The 17189-nt window shown below is 42.2% G+C and overlaps 1 protein-coding gene across 1 annotated transcript; it reads left to right on the top strand.

Annotated features, from left to right (window-relative positions):
* Nucleotides 1–803: 803 nt before the first annotated feature.
* Nucleotides 804–12762, top strand: LOC146271571 (myosin heavy chain, fast skeletal muscle-like). The gene is made up of 38 exons (XM_084707582.1): nucleotides 804–940; nucleotides 1056–1212; nucleotides 1488–1515; nucleotides 1906–2020; nucleotides 2356–2448; nucleotides 2644–2707; nucleotides 2809–2907; nucleotides 3035–3138; nucleotides 3277–3415; nucleotides 3531–3649; nucleotides 3804–3953; nucleotides 4129–4299; nucleotides 4490–4793; nucleotides 4934–4998; nucleotides 5160–5247; nucleotides 5352–5469; nucleotides 5551–5674; nucleotides 5966–6102; nucleotides 6360–6615; nucleotides 6706–6948; nucleotides 7046–7222; nucleotides 7365–7510; nucleotides 7704–7794; nucleotides 7954–8343; nucleotides 8700–8826; nucleotides 8990–9108; nucleotides 9282–9478; nucleotides 9612–9795; nucleotides 9929–10094; nucleotides 10190–10314; nucleotides 10415–10723; nucleotides 10879–11082; nucleotides 11173–11298; nucleotides 11662–11832; nucleotides 11980–12084; nucleotides 12170–12265; nucleotides 12422–12553; nucleotides 12745–12762. The coding sequence occupies exons 1-38, from the start codon at nucleotides 830–832 to the stop codon at nucleotides 12760–12762; spliced, it is 5568 nt and encodes a 1855-aa protein (XP_084563708.1). The 5' UTR covers nucleotides 804–829.
* Nucleotides 12763–17189: the final 4427 nt, after the last annotated feature.

The following is a 17189-nucleotide window of genomic DNA, read 5'->3' as shown; positions in this document are numbered from 1 at the left end:
CTATTGATACAACTGTGTATCATAATGTCTCTTTTTAGATTACATTATTGGCACGTGAGTACTAAAAACACACATTTCTTCCAGTGTCAACTAAGAGTCTAATTCATCTGGAAGGGGAAGACCAGGTGAGACATAATTTGATGCTACATTCAGAACTGATGTATACTGTTTAAATCAGTGTACAGTACTGATCGAAGGTCTACTATGGAGAAATATAATTGTCCGAACCAATCTTTTTGTCTCCAATCTTCATTGCCAGCTACTTGGCATCCTCAAGGCTATTGGGATATGTTGTTTTGACCTGATTTAAGTGAATAACTATGGTTGATATAAGGTGATGATAAATACACTTGTCTTCCAGTAAACCGCCACCATGAGTACGGACGCCGAGATGGCCCAATATGGCAAGGCTGCCATTTACCTTCGTAAGCCTGAGAAGGAGAGGCTTGAGGCCCAGACTGCACCCTTTGATGCTAAGAATGCCTGCTATGTGACTGATGTCAAGGAGCTGTACCTCAAGGGTCTGGTTCTTAAGCGGGATGGTGGGATGTGTGACGTGAAAATCCTTGACACTGAAGAGGTAAGACAATTTGATCAGTTTGGTTGTCAAATAATTAAACAAGAGGTTTAGGACAAAAGTCATTGCAGCGATAGTCTGTATATCCACAACATGAGCGACATTTATTGACCATCTTTACCCATTTATTTAAATAACTATGCAGCCATTCCAATTGGCTTCTCAGATTGCCACATTTCTGTCCTAACATAACTTTAACTATGTGTCTGCCCATTTTAGACTAAAACCTTTAAAGACGCGGATGTCTACAACATGAACCCTCCTAAATATGACAAGATTGAGGACATGGCCATGATGACCTACCTCAATGAAGCTTCTGTCCTGTATAACCTCAAAGAGCGTTATGCCGCATGGATGATCTACGTAAGAAAACTGCCTGTTCACATAAGCCACCTCAAGGAAGCAAATGACAGAACAAAAAAATATAAAGCACTTGAGCTCAAATATCTATGTATTAATTTGCCTTCTGCTCACACAGACCTACTCTGGGCTCTTCTGTGCCACGGTGAACCCCTACAAGTGGCTCCCTGTGTATGACATGGAAGTGGTCAACGCCTACAGAGGGAAGAAGCGTATGGAGGCTCCACCCCACATCTTCTCCGTCTCTGACAACGCCTATCAGTTCATGTTGACTGGTATGAACTCTCACTGATGGATGGAGGATGGATGCATGGTTTAACTGATTAATTAACTGGTGAACAGTGAGATAAATTGATTGATGGGTGATGCATCATTGGATGGATTGATAAAGAGTTCAAGAATGATAGATTAAGATATGCATGGATGAATTTAGGAATGGATGGATGATAGTGAAGATGTGCTTTTAAAATACAGTACCTAGCACAATGTCATTTACAATGTCATTTACAATGGAGTTACTCATGACTTTTATTTTAATTGTTACTTCCAGATAGGGAGAACCAGTCCGTCCTGATTACGTGAGTAAAGATTTTTTCTTTAATATGTTTATGGTTTCTTATGTAAAAACATAATAGCACATAATTTCTAATAAAAAAGAGATCTGAGATATTTCTCAATGTAAGTAAATAAGACTTTATTTATATAGCACATTTCATAAAAGAATTGCAGCTCAAGGTGCTTTACATAAAATCAACAAAAACAATAATACAAGTGATAAAAGTAATAGAGCTAAAACATATAACAAACCAGACAAGCTGCACTCTATCTGCAGTCTCTCAAATCCGTCTTAGATCCGAGCTAAAGAACATGTAGAACCTTTATGACTTCATGTTTATTAGTTAGAACACTTGTCAGTACTTAGATTTCAAAGTTATGAAGACTAAATTAAACAATTTTTCCATCTTCAGTGGAGAATCTGGTGCTGGAAAGACTGTCAACACCAAGCGTGTCATCCAGTACTTTGCCACCATTGCTGTTTCTGGAGGTGACAAGAAGAAGGAAGCAACTCCTGGCAAAATGCAGGTAAGTCGTGACATATGCTCTATGATAATCACAGCCCTAATACATTTTCTTTGTGGTTTATGTTTTATAAATATCAATATATTTAGCAATGGTTACTATATACTTTGCATGATGTATATTTTCAGAATGTTTGAAACTATTAAAAGAGGTATGGAGCTTTCTAAGACTACATGGTAACTTGCGAGTCAACCCTGAATAAACAAATTCACTTGAACACCGTGGGCTATATATAAAAAATATACTGTATCTTTTCAATACTGGAATGACAAACTTAATGCAGAAGGATAAGAGTTACAAGATACAAGATAAGGACCAACTGGTTTGTCTCCCTTCAGGGTTCTCTTGAGGATCAGATCATTGCAGCTAACCCTCTACTGGAGTCCTACGGTAACGCCAAGACAGTGAGGAATGACAACTCCTCTCGCTTCGTAAGTTTGATAGTTGAAGACTGCTATTCTATGCTTATCACTTCACACGTTTACATGTACTATCTTTTTGTCACTTACAATCATGCTGTGGTAACAGGATAATATACATTGGAGCGCAAGCTGGAGGAGTATACACTGTAGGCAGTTGCTTTTATTCTTGACACCCTTGCCTTGACAGTTAATGTTGTCTTTTAGGGTAAATTCATCAGGATTCACTTCCACACTACTGGCAAATTATCTAGTGCTGACATTGAGACCTGTGAGTTGGCTTGAATTCTTCAGAAGTTCTTACCCAAATCAACTATATGATGTCCATTTACTTTATGTAAAAATGTCTTTCTTATTTTCTTTCTCTCACAGACCTGCTGGAGAAGTCCAGAGTGAGCTTCCAGCTGCCTGATGAGAGAGGCTACCACATCTTCTACCAGATGATGACCAACCACAAACCTGAACTTGTTGGTGGGTCACTGCAGGGATGAAAATACTACATTATGTTGTATTCGCTCCTTTGTTCGCTCATGAAAGGTGCAATAACTAACACAAGCTGGCATCAGGTAATAATCATTTCAGTTTTGTGTCTCCATAGAAATGGCGCTCATCACTACCAACCCCTACGACTACCCCATGATCAGCCAGGGTCAGATCACTGTGGCCAGTATCGATGACACGGTTGAGCTTGACGCCACAGATGTGAGTTACTGAAATAATTTAAATTGAGTAATTTGAAATACAAAATGTAACATGATTGATCAGGACATGAAAAAACCTCATAGATTGTGTGTCTAAAATATGTTATTCTGACAAAATTATCTTCCTTTCGCCTTCTAGGAAGCTATTGACATCTTAGGCTTCTCCGGTGAAGAAAAGGTTAGCATTTACAAGCTTACTGGTGCTGTCATGCACCACGGCAACCTGCACTTCAAGCAGAAGCAGCGTGAGGAGCAGGCCGAGCCAGATGGCACAGATGGTGAGTCTCACTTCCTCCTTCTACACTTTTCTCAAACTGCTATTTCATATTTTGATGTATAATTACAGTAACTCATAGTTAGTATTTGATACTCATTCATAATTTCCCCCTCCAGTGGCTGACAAAATTGGCTACCTTCTGGGTCTGAACTCAGCTGACATGCTGAAAGCCCTGTGCTACCCCAGAGTGAAGGTCGGCAATGAGTATGTGACCAAGGGTCAGACAGTGCCTCAGGTAAGAATAGACTTGAGAGCAGTGATTTTACAATAAGACGTTTCTTTTTACTTGTGATGTGTTTGTAAAAAGAAATACTTAGCATGAAATGAATACAATTGAATAATATTCGTGTAAGACAGTGAAAGAAACTTTTTGCATTGATGTTACACAGGTGAACAACTCAGTGATGGCTCTGGCCAAGTCCATCTATGAGAGGATGTTCTTGTGGATGGTCATCCGCATCAACCAAATGTTGGACACCAAGCAGCAAAGGAACTTCTTCATTGGTGTGCTCGACATTGCTGGGTTTGAGATCTTTGATGTGAGTTTGTACATACTGTTGTAGTACTGTATATTCACTATGTTTAGTTACTTAGGTGAGAAAGAGACCAAGAAACTCTGTGATCTACTTGAAGGAAATCATTTAAAGAACAGATAATAGGCAAAAACACTGTGGGATCCAAAAAAAAAAAAAATCTTAATGTACCAATTCCCAGTACAACAGCATGGAGCAGCTGTGCATCAACTTCACCAATGAGAAACTGCAACAGTTCTTCAACCACACCATGTTCGTCCTGGAACAAGAGGAGTACAAGAAGGAGGGCATCATCTGGGAGTTCATTGACTTTGGCATGGACTTGGCTGCCTGCATTGAGCTCATTGAGAAGGTGAGCTGTGTGTATAAATTACTCAATGGGTAATTTTTTTCTGTACAAATAACCAAAATGTTAGGTTCTTGCAACTACACAAGTTAGTTCTTTGATGAGTTATGTTATTACAGTAATTGTTTTTTCTAGAATAGAAATGTGGTTTACTTTGAGGAAACAGATTCTTATCTGATGTGTGTTTTCTCCCCAGCCAATGGGCATTTTCTCCATCCTGGAAGAGGAGTGCATGTTCCCCAAGGCTTCAGACACTTCCTTCAAGAACAAGCTGTATGACCAGCATCTTGGAAAGACCAAGGCATTTGAGAAGCCTAAACCAGCAAAGGGCAAGGCCGAGGCCCACTTCTCCCTGGTCCACTATGCTGGTACAGTGGACTACAATATCACTGGATGGCTGGAAAAGAATAAGGATCCCCTGAACGACTCTGTGCTTCAGCTGTATGGAAAGTCTTCAGTCAAACTTTTGGCCGCGCTCTATGTTGCTGCTCCACCTGAGGGTTAGTATAGTTGAACTAGGATCCAAAATATCATCATACATTCAATCTTAACACATATTTACATGCCTTGTCATGGATAAACATGTTTGTTAAATACTTTTTTTCAACAATATGTATTGTGCTGCTTCAATTCTTGACAGACACCTCAAAGAAAGGAGGCAAGAAGAAGGGAGGTTCCATGCAGACTGTGTCCTCTCAGTTCAGAGTGAGTGGGATTTGTATGTCATTTATGATAGATTGAATAGTTTTGCATCACTGACTTATACTCACTTAAATACTTGTAAATTGTAGTCTGTCTGATCATAAACATTGTAGCTTGATCACAAAAAATATCTGAGATCAATTGCCTTTGCAAAAACCTTACAGGAGAATTTGGGCAAGCTGATGACCAACTTGAGGAGCACCCACCCTCATTTTGTGCGTTGTCTGATCCCCAATGAGTCAAAGACTCCAGGTAAAACACCAGGTTATTTCAGTATTACACGTCTAAAATGATTAGGTATCAAGTATATAATTTGTCTTTAAGACATTACTTCACTATAAACGTTTTGATTCCAGGTTTGATGGAGAACTTCCTGGTTATCCACCAGCTGAGGTGTAATGGTGTGCTGGAGGGTATTAGGATCTGCAGAAAGGGCTTCCCCAGCAGAATCATCTATGCTGACTTTAAGCAGAGGTAATAATAAACACATACATTTGCGATGTAGTTTCTGTAAATAAGCAGACATGTTGAGAAATAAATTTTCTATCTTTACAGATACAAGGTATTGAATGCCAGTGTCATCCCCGAAGGCCAGTTCATGGATAACAAGAAGGCTTCTGAAAAGCTGCTTGGGTCAATTGATGTGAACCATGAGGAGTACAAGTTTGGACACACCAAGGTAAATCTTGATGATGGGATACTGGCAACTGATGTTTGTGACTTACAGAGATTGTTAAATATCAAATTTAACTCGTAGACATTCAAATTGGAATCGAGAGGAATCCAACAATCTTAATGTAATAATACTTGTGAGAAATACACAGTTTTTTAAATCCTCAGCAAGTCATTTCATTGGCAGATATTTGATCCTAACATCATACATAACCTTTGTTATCTACTTAGATAGCAATATGTTAACACCAGCAGTGTGTGTTGTTTATTCAAGTTTTGTATCATACCTCTGTTTCAGGTGTTCTTCAAAGCTGGTCTGCTTGGTGTCCTTGAGGAGATGAGAGACGAGAAGCTTGCTACTCTGGTAACCATGACACAAGCTCTTGCCCGTGGATACCTGATGAGAACTGAGTTCACCAAGATGATGGCGAGGAGGTGAGATGGAGTTGATAAAAGGAAATATATGGATTCAAGTATTTGAATTCAAATTTTGTTTTTAAGGACTGATACATTTTGTTCTACTATGAAGCTATTGTTAGAATAATGATTTAAACTTGTAATTTTGGAAGGATGTCTATCTTAGGCTTGATGGAACGGTAGACATTACATGTAGGAATGGGTTAGGATAATGACTTTACATTGCTTAATTTTTATTGAGCTAAACAATTACTGTGTCTATCTCTTATTATCAGAGAGTCTGTCTTCACAATCCAGTACAATGTCCGCTCATTCATGAACGTGAAACACTGGCCATGGATGAAGGTCTACTACAAGATCAAGCCTCTCCTGCAAAGTGCTGAGACTGAGAAGGAGCTGGCCAACATGAAAGAGGACTATGGGAAGTGCAAAGCTGCTCTTGAAAAGTCTGAGGCTCGCAAGAAGGAGCTTGAGGAGAAGATGGTGTCCCTCCTGCAGGAGAAAAACGACCTGTCCCTTCAAGTAGCATCTGTAAGTGAAATACACATACACACACCACACACACACCACACGTCTATAATGTCATACACATTGGCTTACCCACAAACTTTCTTCTCTCAGGAATCAGAGAATCTGAATGATGCTGAGGAGAGATGTGAGGGTCTGATCAAGAGCAAGATCCAGCTGGAGGCCAAACTCAAAGAGACAACAGAGAGGCTGGAGGATGAAGAGGAGATGAATGCTGAGCTGACAGCCAAGAAGAGGAAGCTGGAGGATGAGTGCTCTGAGCTGAAGAAGGACATTGATGATCTGGAGCTTACCCTGGCCAAAGTGGAGAAGGAGAAACACGCCACAGAAAACAAGGTATCAACATCTCACTGATAGCAATATAGGAAATGTTGACTAACTGTACTCTTCATAAGGTCTGAATTGACCATCAGGTTATTGCTGTCTTGTGCAGGTTAAAAACCTGACTGAGGAGATGGCATCTCAAGATGAGAGTGTTGCCAAGCTGACCAAGGAGAAGAAAGCCCTGCAAGAGGCCCACCAGCAGACACTGGATGACCTGCAGGCAGAGGAGGACAAAGTCAACACTCTGACCAAGGCCAAGACCAAGCTGGAACAGCAAGTTGACGATGTGGGTCAAGTCATACATTTTAACGTTTTTATCCTTACTGTTATCTCACATTAGATCACGTTTTGAGATGAGGGATTCAGATGAAGAACATATCATTGTTTAAACTTAGTATTAACTATTAATTAACTCTGTTGTCCTCCAGCTTGAAGGTTCTCTGGAGCAAGAGAAGAAGCTCCGGATGGACCTTGAGAGAGGCAAGAGAAAGCTGGAGGGAGACCTGAAACTAGCCCAGGAGTCCATCATGGACCTGGAGAACGACAAGCAGCAGTCTGATGAGAAGATCAAGAAGTAAGTAACTGATAACATACCTAGAGATATAAATTACTTCCTTATTTCCCATGGTCATTAAGTTTGATTATGCACTTATTTTGAAATACCAACCAAATACAACTGTGTAACTGTGTATACAACTGTATGCTTTTAGTTTGATCTTTCCTTTACAATGACACAAAACCAAAACCTCTGACATTGTGCTCCGTAGGAAGGACTTTGAGACCAGCCAGCTCCTCAGCAAAATTGAGGATGAGCAGTCTCTGGGTGCCCAGCTGCAGAAGAAGATCAAGGAGCTCCAGGTACGCTTGTAGTTACTAGACCCCAGACAAGTAATCTTTCCTATTTTGTCCTGGATTACATTTGACTATCTTGTATGTAAAATCCACTTTGCCTATTTTATCCGTTTCCTCTCGTATGTGGGCCAGAATTTTGAGACTTTGACCCTAAATCTACTGTAGGCTCGTATTGAGGAGCTGGAAGAGGAGATTGAGGCTGAGCGTGCTGCCAGGGCCAAGGTGGAGAAGCAGAGGGCCGATCTGTCCAGGGAACTTGAGGAGATCAGTGAGAGGCTGGAGGAGGCTGGAGGCGCCACAGCTGCTCAGATTGAGATGAACAAGAAGCGAGAGGCTGAGTTCCAGAAACTGAGACGTGACCTGGAGGAGTCCACCCTGCAGCATGAGGCCACAGCCTCAGCCCTGAGGAAGAAGCAGGCTGACAGTGTGGCAGAGCTGGGAGAGCAGATCGACAACCTGCAGCGCGTCAAACAGAAGCTGGAGAAAGAGAAGAGTGAATTCAAGATGGAGATTGATGACCTCTCCTCCAACATGGAGGCTGTTTCCAAGTCTAAGGTCAGTGAGGACACATAACAATCACAGAATCAGCCCAAATATGGTGGGTTTCCAAGATTAGGGTTTAAGTAGTCTCAGGATCTGAAATCTGACCTCTTGTTAACCTTCAAAGTTTCATGTCTATTGCTAACATTATATTGATTCCTATGCATGTGAGCATTTTGTCTTTGCCTTGCATACATGGGAGACACTAAATGTCTCAGTTCCATTGGCTGATTAATTTTCATTCAATATTAATTATGGTTTGGGTTAGTGAAGTAAAGCCAAATAACTCTACAAGTTAATATCTATACAATGTTTGCATTAAGCTGGTTATGAATCAGGATCCAGTGTCTTTAAAACATGATGTTCCGCAGGGCAATCTGGAGAAGATGTGCCGTACCCTTGAGGACCAGCTCAGTGAGCTCAAGACCAAGAATGATGAGAACGTGCGCCAGGTCAATGACATGGGTGGACAGAGAGCCAGACTCCTCACTGAGAATGGTAAATTCAGTGAATCAAGAACAATTCCTTCATCAAAAGTTATGAAAATACATATTTCAAGTTTAGTACACCAAATGGTCATGTAGATAATAATACAAAGTAATCATATGAAAAAGAACTCAAGAGGGCTTGACCTGAAAATAACTTACTAAATTCCCCAAAGGTGAGTTTGGTCGCCAGCTGGAGGAGAAGGAAGCCCTGGTGTCCCAGTTGACCAGAGGCAAGCAGGCCTACACCCAGCAGATTGAGGAACTCAAGAGACATGTTGAGGAGGAGGTCAAGGTAATCCTCAAACCTGAAGAATTGCATTTAAGGCACTGGCTGATTGGATTTTTTACCAAGTCCATATCTATTTCTTGGTATATTATTAGTTTGGAAACCAATCTAAATGCATTAACTTGTATAGTTCTCACTGATCAAGTCAACACAGCTGCCCCTTTTTATTTCCCTTTAAGGCTAAGAATGCCCTGGCCCATGGTGTCCAATCTGCCCGCCACGATTGTGACCTGCTGAGGGAGCAGTTTGAAGAGGAGCAGGAGGCCAAGGCAGAGCTGCAACGTGGCATGTCCAAGGCTAACTCTGAGGTGGCTCAGTGGAGAACCAAGTATGAAACTGATGCCATCCAGAGGACAGAGGAGCTGGAAGAGGCCAAGTAAGTCCATGAAAGTCTGCCCTCAGGCAACGATACACAAATGAGCCACAACATTATTTGACAGTATTGTCAATTACTGCAAGCCTGCCATCAGGACAGGACATCTTTACAATACTGCTCTTGTATCTAACAGAAAGAAGCTGGCTCAGCGTCTCCAGGAAGCTGAGGAGACCTTTGAGGCCACCAACTCCAAATGTGCCTCTCTGGAGAAGACCAAGCAGAGGCTGCAGGGAGAGGTGGAGGACCTCATGATTGATGTTGAGAGAGCCAATGGCCTGGCTGCCAACCTGGATAAGAAGCAGAGGAACTTTGACAAGGTGACAATTGGAAAAAAACCTGAATCTGCAACAAGTTGCTCAAAACTGTTATATGACACATTGTTTTTTAGCCCTTGCATAGTCATTTGTAATTCAATTGTTAAAGGCTGCTTTGGTGTGTGCTTCCTCCTAGGTTCTTGCAGAGTGGAAGCAGAAGTTTGAGGAGGGCCAGGCTGAGCTGGAGGGAGCTCAGAAGGAGGCTCGTTCTCTCAGCACAGAGCTCTTCAAGATGAAGAACTCCTATGAGGAGGCTCTTGACCAGCTGGAGACTCTGAAGAGAGAGAACAAGAACTTGCAACGTGAGATAAATGTTGTGTGTGGTGCTTTTCCCCACCTCTTGTACATCTGATTATTTATTTTTGAATCAAGCAATGTTTCTTTTTTTCAATTACAGAGGAGATTTCTGACCTGACTGAGCAGATTGGAGAGACTGGCAAGAGCATCCATGAGCTGGAGAAGGCCAAGAAGACAGTGGAGACAGAGAAGTCTGAGATCCAGACGGCTCTGGAGGAGGCTGAGGTACAAACTCTCCACAATATTCCAGAATGAAGTAGAAAAAATAAACACTTTTAGAAGTAACTTAACTAAGAATGACATTGCAAATTGTTTCTTTATTCAGGGAACCCTGGAGCATGAGGAATCCAAGATTCTGCGTGTGCAGCTGGAGCTGAACCAGGTCAAGGGTGAGGTGGACAGGAAGCTGGCAGAGAAGGATGAGGAGATGGAGCAGATCAAGAGGAACAGCCAGAGGGTGATGGACTCCATGCAGAGCACCCTGGACTCTGAAGTTCGCAGCAGGAACGATGCTCTGAGAGTCAAGAAGAAGATGGAGGGAGACCTGAATGAGATGGAGATCCAGCTGAGCCATGCTAACCGCCAGGCTGCTGAGTCCCAGAAGCAGCTGAGGAACGTTCAGGCACAGCTCAAGGTACTGTGATTGTTGGCAACAGTTCACCTAAATTATTCAAATCAATCTTTCAGTTCAATAACATTTGATATATTCACTTACTTACATATCTGAAATAAACACCAATGCTAAGCTCCTACACTGCATTTATTTGAACCACTTTGTTTGTTCTCTAGGATGCCCAGTTGCACCTGGATGATGCTGTTCGTGCCGCAGAGGACATGAAGGAACAGGCTGCCATGGTGGAACGTAGAAACGGTCTGATGGTGGCTGAGATTGAAGAGCTGAGAGTGGGTCTGGAGCAGACAGAGAGAGGCCGCAAAGTGGCTGAGCAGGAGCTGGTGGACGCCAGCGAGAGAGTGGGACTGCTGCATTCCCAGGTGCGGAAAACATCCACAAACACAGACAAATAGGTAACATTCCTAACAAAAGTTTTGTTTATTGTTAAATCCATGTGTACTCTCTTTCAGAACACCAGCCTGTTGAACACCAAGAAGAAGCTTGAGTCTGACCTGGTTCAGGTGCAGGGAGAGGTGGACGACATTGTCCAGGAGTCCAGGAACGCTGAGGAGAAGGCCAAGAAGGCCATCACTGATGTGAGTCTGGATAACCTAGTAGTACAGTCACTATTCAGTCTGCTACTTTACTTACTCCATCATCAAGGCTGTGTCATAGCAATATGGAACCACCAAATCATCATACAGTAGCCTATGCCTTTGATAACATATCTTCCCCCTTGTGGCCATGATCTGCTGACTGCTTCACAACTTATGTTTTCACAATTCTACTGTCGACCCCCACTGATCCATCTAAGTACACTGCAGAAACTAGTTATATTTATACAAAGTTCATTTCTCATAAGGATTGTCAACTGTTGGTTGGGTCAATCCACAAGTATATGGTCTAGATACTGTGTGAGTAGTTCCTCAGTTTAACAAAGCGGTATTGTGTTGTTGCAGGCGGCCATGATGGCAGAGGAGCTGAAGAAGGAGCAGGACACCAGCTCTCACCTTGAGAGGATGAAGAAGAATCTTGAAGTGACAGTCAAGGACCTGCAGCACCGTCTGGATGAGGCAGAGAACCTAGCCATGAAGGGTGGCAAGAAGCAGCTCCAGAAACTGGAGTCCAGGGTGAGTTTGAAAACATTTGAATATTCCCTGTGTAACCTTGATGGAGGTAAGCTTTTTCTGGTGTATTTAGTCCTGCGTAATGCTGTTAAATAGGGCCTTTTAGCATGGGAGTGATGGATTCACCACAACCTTATGTTCTCCACACAGGTGCGTGAGCTGGAGACTGAGGTTGAGGCTGAACAGAGGAGAGGTGTAGATGCAGTCAAGGGAGTCCGCAAGTATGAGCGTAGAGTCAAGGAGCTGACATACCAGGTAACAACATACTCATTACACTCTTTATAACATCTTCAGCATTTGTGCGAACATGAACAAGTAATACACTTTTATTTTACTTCAGACTGAGGAGGACAAGAAGAATGTAGCCAGACTTCAGGACCTGGTGGATAAGCTGCAGCTTAAAGTGAAGGCTTACAAGAGACAGGCTGAGGAGGCGGTAAGTCTAATAATGTATTTGACCCTTGCTTATGCAAAAATACATTTAATCTTCCATTATATCTGTACCAATTATGTATTTCTTGTCTTAACAATTCCAGCAGCAGGTAGATTGGCAAAGTTTTCATGACATCTTTTTTATATGAATTCCTTTCAGGAGGAGCAGGCCAACTCCCACATGTCCAAGTTCAGGAAGGTTCAGCATGAGCTGGAGGAGGCTGAGGAGCGTGCTGACATCGCTGAGTCTCAAGTCAACAAGCTCAGAAGCAAGAGTCGTGACTCTGGAAAGGTAAAGACTTGCTGATGTCACACCAAGGGTTCATAAATATACCTCATAGGACCTCATAAAGACCACTTTAAGTCACAGTTACTGAAAGAACATATTTTTGGGGGGTTGTTTTGTCAAAACGTATCCCCACTTGCACATTCTGTGTTAAAGTAAGATGACTGACTAACTCCTATTTTTTCTGTTTTTCTCAGGCTAAGGAAGCGGAATAGACCTGACAAGATCTGATTTCATATAATATGAATTACATGCTGATATTTAAAGTATTTAAAAAATAAAGTACTTGTGCACACAATGCCACATGACTTTTTACTGGATTTCTTACTTATTTCTTCCTTGGAAAAAAACGAAATATCATAGGATCAGCACAGACACTGCAAATTAAAAAAGGTGAAACACAATGTTGAGAGTCACTCGCAGGAATTATAAGGACTCTGCAATTAAGAGTGAATAGTTTCACTTTTATATTTTTAGGGCATTCATGATCTATTGGGATAGATACAGTGAAGAGAGACAGTATGTAATGTAAGGAAGAGAAATAAAGAGGGCATGACATGCAGGATTTGGCATCAAGTCTCAGACCAAAAGTCATCAGACTCAGGCGAAACGGCTTCAGTCTCAGAAAAACCTTTGTCATTCTCAGACAAAAACGCCCTCTAACTAATCGCCGTCAGATAAACAAACCTCTGTCATTCTCAGAGAAAACGCTCTCAAACCAAACGCCGTTAGCCTGATGTTGTCATACTCATAATTCCCGACCAATTTTTTGTTGTGGGCGGGGCTAAGTTGGGCTGGAAGCCAGAAGTGAAAAAAGACTAGTAACTTAAAGTAGAAAAAAAAAACACTTTCAAGCTTGCTCGTTACTTCTTTTGACCAGTTTATTAGGATGACAGACGTGTTTCAGCCTAAGCCATCATCAGTGTGTAGCGTGAACACCAGAATGGATGCTCTTTATCATAAAGGGGTTAAGGGTCAAGGGTTACAAGTGTCAAATAGGCTAAACAAAAATGCAAACTGAATGATTGAGGCGGTAATGCAACCATTACAGCCACCTCTCCTATAGTATCCTAATACATCAATAAGAAATATCCTCCACATTACTCATGTGCACAACCTAGTGAATATATACACATCTTTACACAGAGAGATCATAAAAAAACTGTTCAAAACCAGCTCTTCATTCAAACCATTAGGGTGTACTGTTCGAAGCATAAAAATTCAGTAAGCCTCCCCTGAAGGAGATAGCGCTCTCTGTCACCACCCCGTTTAAGAGCCTTCACTGCCTCTAGGGTTCTTGGTGGTGTTCAGGGTGGAGCAAGGGAAGATGGGAATGATACAAAAAAACTGGTCATACACACAAGCGGGGTAACCATGAGATCAGGTGTTACGCAGCTCCTAGTAAAGACAAGGGCCGAGCGCTCTTAGAACGTTCCTAAGAAGATCTTAGCGTTAAGAGGTTCTTAACAAATCTGGGAAACCTGGCCAAGGTGTAGTTAGTTGCCGGCATTGTAAAGGGCAGGGGATGGAGAGAGACCAAAGGCCTGAAGATGCAAGATGGCCATCTGTGTGGTCTCGGTCCAGGACAATCATAGAGGCATAGAGGTCGATCACGAGCCTCTGCTTGCCCAAGTATTTCTGGGTGGCGACAGCGATGGGGCTCACGCGGTAGCCAGGGAACAGGAGAGAGGCGAACGGGCCAATAATGAAGCCCTGAGACACCTCCTTGGCCAACAGGGCAGAGACCACGTCGGGGACCGGGAGTGACGCCCGGAGCAATCCCAGCGGGAAGGCCCGGGGGGCGGAGACCACGGGAGGCGGCCAGGCCGATGGCTGGGACCAGAAGGCGGAGCCGTGGGACCCAGGGAAGCCGAGGAGGTCAGAGCGGCCGGGGGCCTTGTGGACGCGGCCAAAACGCAGCGGGCGGGACCTGTGTTCCAGCCCGGGAGGGGAACTCATTGTCGGATGGGTTGAGGTCCAGGACGTCCATGACCACCGACGCAGAAAAGAAAAAAGGTCAGGAGGCGAACAGTAGGAGGAGGGAGACAGGGCGAGCCGGACTGCAGCGGAGCAGGAGCAGCAGATGCAGGACAGCGGACACAAAGCAGTGTGGAGTTGGCAGGCAGTCGGCAGGTGGCAGGCAGGATGGCAACGGGGCGCACGGAAGGTCGAAACTACAGCAACCTGCTAGCACAAGGACCACGGCAACGGAAGACACTTTATACAAACCTCATAATTTTGGTCGCATTATTCCGTGCTTTCGCTAGGCTGACGCTAGTTAGTTGATTGGAGTGGCGGAAGAAGTCTTACTTCCTCCCGAACTAACCAACAAGTGCAACAAGTGCACAATAAGGGACAGACAAGAAAGGAGCTTGGGTTAGGAGCGGGCACTCTTGAGAGGTGGGACTGCCAGACAGTTGTCAGAAGAAGATGGTGGGTGGGGGTGTAAGGCTGGAGCATAGACTTGATGTCGTTGGGTGCAGTCCCATTCACCGCTCGGAAGGTCAGTACCAAAGTCTTGAATCTGGTGAGGGCCGGTGATGGGTAGTGAGTGGAGAGAGATGAGGAGTGGAGTAACATGGGAGCGTCTCGGTAGGGTGAAGACTAGGCGGGCTGCTGCGTTCTGAATCCTCTGGCGGGTTGCGCATGCTGGGAGATCTGCGAGCAGCGAGTTGCAGTAGTCCAACTGGGCAAAGTAGTGGGTCTGTTATTGCTCGAGATCTCCTCCAAGGGAAGTAAGCATACAGCACTTTGTTCCATGTGTAGAAGAGGTGTGCCACTTGACTCCTATCCAATTCTGTTATATGAATAATATGGAGGCGGCCAGAGAGAAATTGGAGAACACACAACAAACTTAATCATCCTCTCAACCCAGCTTGCTGTGAAGGATCCCCCTGACAGACTGTATATATGTGTGTGTGTGTGTGTGTGTGTGCGCACACTAGGAGAGCCATTGAGGACAACTGTTGAGAGAATTAACCATGGGGGGGAAGTCTTCTTAAAATAACAAAATGTTCTAATAGTTACAGTAATACAGTGCTAATTGTGTTAATGATTAGATTTGCTGGACTACAAAAGGTTGATGTTTACGTTTTTCACAACATAATTGGCATTAGTAAACAACAGCTGATTTTAAGAAATGAGTTATTGCTAACTACAACATGCTCAACATTGTCAATAATCACAGTCAACATCAATGGAAAAAAGCCATTAATATTAATGATAGTTTTACACATTGTTCACAATATTTACAGTTACTCTTACAAAAAATGAACATTTTATCAAGTGGTGGTAAAGCTATTAAATCTAAAATGAGAACAAACATGTAAAAACATACATTAATGCACAAAAATGTACATTGATGCTACCACTTGGCAACCATTTTTCATGTCCTGGCTAAGATTAGTCATCCCAGTTCCAAAAAAAGTCATAAACTACCAATGATTGACATCATTAGTATCTCCATAAACGTAATCTCCATAAATATCGCTGACTCCATTCCATGTTTGTCATTCATAGCGCCATAAAATGAATGAACCAACGCCTTATAAGTCCTTTCAATGTAAACCCAGGGTGGTGTTATTTATTAGAGCACTGCAAAGGAATATGACACCACATCCCAAATTAGCTTTTATCTCAAAGGGCATTTAAACTTGAATCCAGTTACCAAGTCCTTGGTAGTAAATCTTAATTTATGATGAAGCCCAGCAGTTGGTAAAAAACTGATTGCAGGTAAAACTGCATTTGCTCACAACATTTACAGTATATGTTGATTACATATAGTGTGATTTACCGGGTTAATCTTAACAGTATAGGTTTAGGCTTTAAATATATTATTGAACCCATATCAAGTAGCGGTCACTGAAATAGAGTAACATTTAATGATGACATCTTTAACATATTTCTTCTAACAGCTGATGTTGGAGCCAAGATACCGTAGATGTTCAAGTTCAAGTCTAAGACTTTTAACACTCAAGTTCATCAAGTCACAAACATAATAAGTTTGGATGACAAATACATCTTGCATTTCAAACTTGTCTCATGAATACATATAATAGAGTAAAATATTAAACTATCTGGAGAGGAAACATTTTTCTTTGAAAGTTGACTTGAATCTTGCATGACCTTTATAGAAAATAACATTTCTTGTGAAGTGTTTGAAACACATTGCTATGGCGAAGTGACTGTCAGCTTAAACTTGTGTGGTGATTGAGTATTGATATTATGGATAAGCTCTTTTATATGTAGTCATTTAGTTTAAGATACTAAAAATATTTTGTAAGAATAACAGTTTTTACAATAAAGTTTTGAAAAGTGATGCAAAAATATTTGAACTTTGCCCTTTTTTAGTGAATGCTGTTTCATGTCTCGGACATATCGGCACCTTGAGATAAAGCTCAAACTATGTTCACTTCTGCCACATCAAATGTTGGCTCCATGAATGGTTAGTGTTTTTTAAAATGAATTTATTCATAATATTGACATGTTGATCTTATGAAAGGTTTACACATCTTTCCTCTCAAAGTCATGCCAAACAATATGAATATTGACTAAATAGAAAATAATAATACAATAAAAAGCATGTTAACCATGTCCATGCCGCAATAACAGATGGTAATAAATAATGACTTGACCTGGAATG

This window comes from Hypomesus nipponensis, chromosome 10, assembly GCF_054491055.1.
Source record: "Hypomesus nipponensis isolate SF chromosome 10, ASM5449105v1, whole genome shotgun sequence".
NCBI classification, from domain to species: domain Eukaryota; kingdom Metazoa; phylum Chordata; class Actinopteri; order Osmeriformes; family Osmeridae; genus Hypomesus; species Hypomesus nipponensis.
The sequence above is the reverse complement of the archived record's forward strand: the minus strand, read 5'-3'. Positions and strand labels throughout refer to the sequence as shown.